Source organism: Platalea leucorodia, assembly GCF_965183815.1.
Source record: "Platalea leucorodia genome assembly, chromosome: 5".
NCBI classification, from domain to species: Eukaryota; Metazoa; Chordata; class Aves; order Pelecaniformes; family Threskiornithidae; genus Platalea; species Platalea leucorodia.
This window is the reverse complement of record NC_138827.1, coordinates 84,416,611-84,424,725: the sequence shown is the minus strand read 5'-3', so window position 1 is coordinate 84,424,725 and position 8,115 is coordinate 84,416,611. Positions and strand designations below refer to the sequence as shown.

The following is an 8,115-nucleotide window of genomic DNA, read 5'->3' as shown; positions in this document are numbered from 1 at the left end:
CTGAAAAAGAGCAATCAGGTCTCTGCCTCACACCCCACCCAGGAAGACCCGGGTCCCTGAGGTGGCCTCACGAGGACCCTCGGTCCCTGCTGGCCCCTCCATGATGCCAGCCCCACCTTGCAGCCAGGAGGTGAGGATGCTCAGCCAGCTCTGGTCACGTACATTCCCACACGTGCATGCAGCTCTGCTGGCACTAGCATTTTGGGAAGCTCTGTGCAGGGCAGTTCCTACCCCAGCTCATAATAAACACCCCCAAATCTACCAGCAATGTAACTGCTGCCTCCCCGACATTATCCGGCGCTTGCTGCCATTAATACAGCAAGACCTCTACATCCAAATTAACATTTAAGCTGCCCTGCTTGCATTAGGATGGGGAGCAGGATACTGCAGCCCTCCTCCTGCTCAGACGTCCCGTCCCTGTGCTCCGCGTGAGCCACGTGCCGTCCCCTGCCTGCACTGGTGCTGGCAGAGTGCCGGCAGCAGCCCATGCTGCCCGCCAGCACTGCTGCTTCCCACTCCTCCCTGTGACAGGCTCCATGCCTGCCAAAACACTCGGGGACCCGGTGTCCCTGGGGTGCCTGCAGGACTGGGGCTCTGCGGAGCCGCGGAGTTACCCGAGGGCAAGAGGAGCAGGCGGGCCAACGGCTGTCGGGGCAAGGGGCTTTGCAGAGGCGAGCAATGCCAGGCCGGAGGCAAGGGCCAGACTACGGCTCCCAGCATGCTGCTCTCTTCCGCAGCGTGCAAGGTGCCAGGGCATGCTGGGATGTGCAGCACCGCACGCCATGGGCCAGCGGTACGGGGAAACAGCCACGGCCGTCGCTTCCTCAGGGCCCAGGGAGCGACTGCTCCTGCTCCCTTGCCTGCTGACGAGGATGGGGACCCAAGCTGGCACATCCCTCTCGAGCATCCCCAGTTGTCACAGGAGGTGCCATGGCCAAGACGCTGTACAAAGCGATGGGGACTGAAATGCCTTAAGACTTTGTTTTGCACTTGCTTCTGTTATGAAATGTCCTGGTACAAGTGCCCAGCTGGGTACAGCCCTCAGGCTGCGGGCACGGTACAGCCCGGAGCGGCAGCAGCAGCCGGGGGCTCCTGTCCCTTGGCCCCGGGCTTATTCCTCAGCCCCAGCAGCCGCAGGGTGCCCGCGCAGGCATGGCACAGGGCATGCACCTGCACCGCTGCTCTCCCCGCCTTGCACTGGGACTCGGCTGCTGCACCCCAGCAAGCCCCGCACAGCTGGGGCTGCAGGTCCCTGTCCCCCCCATGCCCAGGGACTGGGCTCACAAGAGACCACAGAGCAGAGCTGTGCCGGACTGGCAGGGGCTGCACCGGACTGGCAGGGGCTGCGGACACCGCGCACCCCCAGCCCTTGAGCCTCCTCCACACTGAGCACAGCCCCCTCCTTGCCCTGGGCACCGACCCCCCCGACTCCCAGCACCCATGCACTGACTGTCATCCCCCACCTGCACCCATGTATTGAGGCCATCCACCCTGCACCCACAAACTGCCCCACCCCCCACCCATGCACTGCCCCGAGCCCCCTATTTACACCCTATTCACACCCCCTCACTCGCCCCTCCTCCCTACCGTGCAGGCTGCAGCCACCCTTGGGGTGGGGCCGGGGGAAGGTGGTCATCCCGGAGGGTTTGCATCCCAGGGAAGGTGGGAGCAGGCAGGGGCTTTGGGGTGCAGGACCCAGGCAGGGTGCAGGACAGATTGGGTTGCATGGCCAGGTTAGGGCACAGGAGGGTTTGGAGTGCAGGACCCAGCTGGGCTTTGGGCACAGCTGGAGTGCAGGGCCAGGTTGGGGTGCAGGGCAGGGTGCTGGCTGGGCGAGGCCGGGCTGTGCATTGCACCCCGTGCCCACTGGGTGCACAGGGCCCAGCTGTAGCAACCACAGGTAGCTGAGGAAAGGGGGCTCACCCATGGGGACCTGCACGCAGAGTGGCACCGTGTCCCTCCCACCCTGCAGCCACCTTGGGGTGTTCCTGGACATTGGGGGCTCCCCAGGACCAGGTGGAGGGGGTAGCCACAACCTGGAGCTGCGGCCCAGCCTGAGCATGTCACTCCTGTGGACCAGCTCTGTCGTCCTCCCAGCCTAAGTCAGTCTTTCCTTGGAGCTTGCACCCAGGGCCGGCTTGCATCACCCAAAGGCTGCAAAGCTCCAGGCTTTCCTAGCCCAGGATTGGGTTTTCACAGGCCAGTTCAGGCTGGTGGAGGCAGCACTGGGAGCGCAGGGCCCTGCGTGCGGACTCTGATCTGCTGTAAACACTGGAGCAGCGAGCAGGGCTGGTGCAGACTCCACTGCAGTCAGCGTAACCAGCCAGCAGCGGGAAGCCAACCCAGGCACTTAATCATGGGGGTCAAAGGCGATGTTTTTTTCCCCAGAGAACTGCTGCTGGCTCATTTAAGAGCAAGAGCAATACCTGGGGGGCAGTTAAGCAGTGAGCGCTTGTTGGATCAACTCACTGCAGGTGAAAGTGGGTTCACTGTTTTGGGGAACTGAGCTGCACCCCCAGCCTGGGGCATCCTGGTGTGCCAGAGCATTAATATACACCTGGTGCCATGGGCATCAAGGGGTCCTGGGCACAGCTAGGCGATGGCCGTGAGGAGGGGGAGAGCCAGCCCTTCCCCAGCACGGTGCCAGCAGGTGAGCAGAGCCAGGGGCGACAGCTCTTTGGGGCTGGACAAAGCACTGAGCCCTTCCCCAGCCACATCCAGAAGGTGATGGTGGGCTTTAGGGGCAGCCCCAGCCTCAGCTGCAGTGGCACCAAGTGGAGGGTGGGCTGGCATCTCCCAGGCAAATCCTGGCTGGAAAGGAAACCCCTGGAAAGGGTAAAGGTGGTTGAAGGTTTTTATAGCTCACTCCCAAGAAGGGACATGAGGTTTGTGCTGGGAGTGTGGAAGTGCAGGTCCCTCCAGTCCACGTGGGCTTCAGAAACGAGGAGCAAAGTGGCCCACAGCTGCCTTGGGGGCACAGCCCCGGACCCCCCTGAGGTGTCCCTGCGCCGCAGGATCAGGCCACGGTGTGCCACACAGGCATCTCCGTCTCGCTCAGCCTCCTGACCAGCTGCAGCTCTCCTGAGCCGGGTTTGGGGAGCAGGTGTGTCCCTTCCCCTGGTGCAGCAGTCCCCTCCTCGGTGGCATGGCTGCCCTCCTCCTTCTCCTCCTCCTCACTCCCTGGGCAGAGGAAGCAGCAGGGGAAGGCTTTGCAGGAGGATGGCAGCAGCCTCCTCAGCCTGGCAGGGAGCCCATACGCATGACTGGCTTCTCCCCTCTCTCCACAGGGGTGGTGATTGCCTGCCCCGGCTTTCTGCAGCGCCAGCTCAGAGAGCAGCCCTCGCTCCTCCACGGTTCCTGCAACCAGGGCGGCGGGCAGTGAGATGGGAGCCCCTTCCTCCGGCTGCACCCTCCCAGCCCACGCCAGCCCCGGGACCCCCAGCAGGGCTGCCGGGAGGCAGAGCCGGTGGTTCGGGGAGAGTCCCCTGGCCAGATCCAGCCCTCAGAGCAGGGGCTCATGCAGACATCATCCCCTCACCTGAGACCGTGTTCTCCAGGAAAAATGACAAGAAGCCGGTTAAGAAGACAGGCACCATGAGCAGGGAGAGGAAGAGGAGGTCCAGGGGCACCCAGCCTGCAGGGACAGCACCAGAATCACCTAGGATATCCCAACCCAGCAGGAGGGAAGAGGCAGGAGCTCCTGCAGCAGATGCAGGTGTCGGAGAGGGAGCTGCCTGCTGCGGTGAGCCACCCCAGCCTCCCGGGATATCGGAGATGTGTGGTCACCATGCCACGGGGCCCAAGACTTTGCCTTGCCCAGGGAGCGTCCCCACTACCTGTGGCCAGGTGAGCTGGAGCAACGCCGAGCCACCGTGGCACCAGCAGCGCCATAAACATGGCAAAGCCGACGATGAAGATGTTCCTCCCCGAGTCGATGTCTGCGTACTGGAAGTAGGAGATCCCCGTGCCCACGGCCACGGCATAGGTTACGCAGAGCACCCCCCCTGCGAGAGGCAGGAGTCAGGCAGTGCCAGGCGTCAGGCAGTGCCAGGCAGGCTGTGGGCACCACAGTGCAGGGGAAGGGCAGGGTACGCACCGTGAACTGCCAGCGGGATGCGGGTGAGGAGCCCTGCCAGCCTCGGGGACATGCCCAGCACCACGCACGCCAGCGCGCTTACTTGCACCGAGGGGCGAGAGCCAGCCTGGCAGAAAGAAGGACGGGAAAGTGAGGATGAGGAGTGTCAGTCCCCCACTGTGTATCCCCATCCTGCCTTAGAGACCTGCCTTTCACCTCCAGCACTGGCTCAGGGACAGCCTGTGTGCCACGGGTGCCCCACACCTACTACCCCCTTGCCTCCCCCTCCCCATCCCTTGCTGACCTTCCTCTCCCCACCCTGGGCGTACCTGCGTGAGGCCGGTGGCGCAGGTGTTGGCGATGCTGGCGGCTGTGCCCCCCGGGGTGCCCAGCAGCCCTGCCAGGAGGCTGCCCAGCCCTTCCATGCAGAGCCCCCGGTTGCAGGCATGGGGGGGCAGCCGGGGGGCTCGCAGCAGCCTCCCGCACAGCACGTAGCAGCCCACCGAGTTCATGCTGCAACCGATAGCCATGGCGATGCCCGCTGCCAGCGCCCGGAGGGTGAGCAGCGGCCACCCCCACTCGCCTGCAGCAGAGGGAGAGGGGATGGGTGACAGGGGCCCTTGCTGAGGGCGGATGGCTGCACCCAGCCCTGCCGTCCCCCACCTGCATAGGGGATGCGGAGCCAAGGGGCATGGAAGGTGCTGTTGGCCCAGGACAGCTGTGCCATGGCCAGGTCCAGCGATTCCCAGGGGATGTGGAGATGGCTGAGGATGGCACAAATAATGCAGACACCAGCAAATGGGAGCAGTACCTGCAAGGCATCAAGGGGAACCTCAGCAGGGAATTCTCCTCTGCTGGCCAGCACCCTGCTTGCTGTGCCCCAAACAATAGGCCCTTGTCCTGTCACCTCTCCCAAGGAGCCATGCCACATCTCCCCTTACCCCTGCAGGGAGCATCCCAGGCCCTGCTGCTCCAACACCCTTGAGCACAGGTCCCCTGCGCTCCCCCAGCAGCACCCACAGCCCAGGAGCTGCACCAGAACTTCCCCCTGCCTCTGCTCCCAGCACCCAGCTCTGCTCCAGGCCCACTGGGTTCAATCTAACCCTGCACCAAAGAGCCAGGCTTGGAGAAAAGCCTGGGCGCAGTGGAGGGGGCAGGGGTAGACAAGCCCCAGTACCGAGAACGTGCGCAGGGTGGGGACGGATGGCTCCGTGGAGCCCCTCCGAGCCTGGGGCCAGGCGCAGAAGGGCAGGCGGCAGGACCCCAGGTGCTGGGAGAAGGTGACAGCAAGGAACATGAGCCTAGGAGAGGAAGGACAGGTCACCATGCAGCATCACGGCGATGGGCCCCAAATGCATGCCCTGCGCTGCAGGGATGCCCTGTTCCCGTCCCCATGGTGAAGGGAAGCCCCAGGGGCTGCACACTGGTGTGGCCGCCCAGGCCCACGTACAGCAGGGCTACCCCCCAGTTAGTGGAGCAGAAGAAAGCGGCCTCCTTGTATGCTGACAGCCCAATGATGGAGAGGGTGGGGGCCAGGACCATGGGCCCGCAGTGCCGGGCTGCCCACCCACACATGCCGGACACTCCCAGCGCCAGCTGAATCAGCCCAGAGACCAGCACAGCTCCGGAGACCTGTGAGAGGAAAGGATGGCACCCATGGGGCAGGATACACGGGGAGCAGCCCAAGAGCCCCTCCTTGGCCACACTCCCACTGCCCCAGTAGCATCACCCGTTCCCTGTGTTCCAACCATGCTCTGCTTGCCCAAAGCCCAGGAGAACATATGCACCATGACCTCCATTACCTTCGCACATCCCCTTGTGTCCCCCCTTATTTGTGGTGATCCCCAGGAGGGCTGGAAAAGGGGCTGGGGGAACAGGGATGCAGGTGACACCCGGGGTGCTGGTGGAGCAGGAGGACAGGGACCCCCAGCCCAGGAGCACCCACCTCTCGCAGTGAGGCAGCCCGGCTCCCCACAACGGCGCAGTGTGGTGCAGGGCATGCGCTGGCCACAGCCGTGCCTGGAAGGGAATTTCGGAGGGATGTGATGCATGTGTATGCTGGGCTTCTGGAGCCGGGTCCAAGAGCGTGCCATGTGGAGGCTGCTGGCTGGAGAAGGGCCAGTGTGCTAGCATCCCCGTCCCCATGAGCCCTGACCCTGGGGAGGGGACCAGATGCGCTGCAGGTGCGCTCAGGGGTGAGTAGGGTTCTGTGTACCATCACCAGAAGGGCGAGCAAGACAGGACCCCTTGCTACCCCTCATCCCTACCCCGTGCGCCTCATCACTGCCGTTCCCCTGGCACCGGCATGGCCCCGGCCCTGCAGGACACAGGCTCCAGGGCTGTGCTCACCGTTCCTGTTTGTGCTGGCACCGAGGGACAGGTGGGAGCTCAGCACCATGGCAGGGACCAGGTACTCGAAGGATGGGATTTGAACCAGCGGCAGCCTGGGGAAGGGGACAGCAAGGGCACTTTAGGGAGGAAAGAGGGGACAGGGCTGCTCCCAAAGCCCTGGCTGCCAGAGGAGCAATGGATGGGAAGAGGAGATGAGAACCCCAAAGCGGCAGGAAGTCACCCCATATCCCAAATGTGCCCTAGCGCATCATAAGCGGCAGCACGTGGGATGTGCGCAGAGGCCGGGGCTTTGCCAAAGCACACACCCAGGCCCTGCCTGGGGCACGGGCAGCTCAGGCACGGGACGGTCTGGAGGAGCTGCGTGCAATGCCGGAGCAAGGCAGTGAGGAGCTAGAGGGAAAGCACAGCAGTTTTTCTAGAGGGATGTGTGAGAGAGGAGGATGGAGTGATGGCAGGGAGGGACAGCCGTGCAGAGATGCAGGGCAAGGGGTTGTCCTCGTGCCCCTTCCCACCTCCAGCAAAGCCTGTCTTCCCACAGCCTAGGAGTAGGCAGAGGCATGCCCTGCCATGGCGTCACCCTCCTTCGGCAACAGCGGCATCCCCTTCGTCCCCCTTGCTCACCCGCTCCCCAGGGTGGTCTGCAGCACCGTGGAGATGCCGCAGGCAAAGAGGCTGCGTGCCAGCAGCTCGCTGGTGGCCTGGGCGTGGGGCGGCTCCTCGGGCAGGGCGGGCAGCAGGAGGAGGTGGAAGATGCAGAGCAAGGAGGCCTGCACGGCTAGGTGCTGTGCGGGGAAGAGAGGGGGTGGTCGCAACTCCCAGAGCTGCAGCCCCCCACACCCGGCCCCCCCGAGCGGATGCAGGCTCACTGACGCATCCCCAGCAGCGCCCATCACTGCCCACTCCCCTCCCAGCACACCCAGGCCAGAGCCCCACGCACCCTTTGCCTGGCAGGATGCGGCCCCTGCACTGCCATCCCAGTCCTCTCCCCATCGCCCCATCTCTCTGGCTGCTCACCGTGGTTCCCCCCTTACCTGAAGGGCTAAGCAACAGCTCAGCATCCAGGAGCACATCTTCTGCAGGGAGCAGGATGGGAGCATGGGGCTCCCGGCACCAGGCGCTCCGCAGTGGCCCCCATTCATGCTGCTGCCTCCCTGCACCGCTCCCAGTTTGCGGTGCAGAGGGGGTGGGCGGGCTCCCACCCCCCCCCTCCCCAAGGGCTCCTCGCAGCCCGCACACAGCTGAACTTCCACCTTCTGCAGGAGCTGCCCCAGCGTTAGCCATTAACTCGAGTTGGTGAGTAACCTGCCCTTGCAGACAGGAATGCAAGTGTCACCCTGGGTTGTCACCGCAAGGGCCAGGCAACAGCCACCCATGGCCAGGACAACAGATGCTGGCACAGTGCCAGCTGCCCTCAGCCCAGGTCCCGTCCCTGCCTCTTGGGGTACGCGGCGCAGGGACTGGGGGGGGGGGCCACAGCACAGCTTCCTTCACATGCTTGGAGCATCCTCACCAACAAGCGTCCTCCAGCTCCAGCGTGTCCTGCCCGTGCTTGGAACAAGGCTGGAGGATGGCATCCCCCTGCCCTCCTGGTCCAGCCCTTCCTCACCATCAGGCCCCGAGGAGCCCGTTAATAGCTGCACAGCTCCCCCCGGGTCCTGCCACTCCCCTCTGTGGGCACCGCGCCCACG

At 64.5% G+C, this 8,115-nt stretch overlaps 1 protein-coding gene across 1 annotated transcript; it reads right to left on the bottom strand.

Moving 5' to 3' along the window:
• Positions 1 to 3,016: 3,016 nt before the first annotated feature.
• SLC23A3 (solute carrier family 23 member 3) lies at positions 3,017 to 7,585 on the bottom strand (the record flags this gene model as incomplete). Its single annotated transcript, XM_082311778.1, has 12 exons — positions 7,459 to 7,585; positions 7,049 to 7,209; positions 6,425 to 6,519; positions 6,021 to 6,094; positions 5,526 to 5,707; positions 5,253 to 5,376; positions 4,739 to 4,886; positions 4,405 to 4,658; positions 4,097 to 4,202; positions 3,837 to 4,004; positions 3,539 to 3,634; positions 3,017 to 3,357 (listed from the first exon to the last, which is right to left on the bottom strand). The coding sequence occupies exons 1-12, from the start codon at positions 7,564 to 7,566 to the stop codon at positions 3,017 to 3,019; spliced, it is 1,857 nt and encodes a 618-aa protein (XP_082167904.1). The 5' UTR covers positions 7,567 to 7,585.
• Between the last annotated feature and the right edge of the window lie 530 nt (positions 7,586 to 8,115).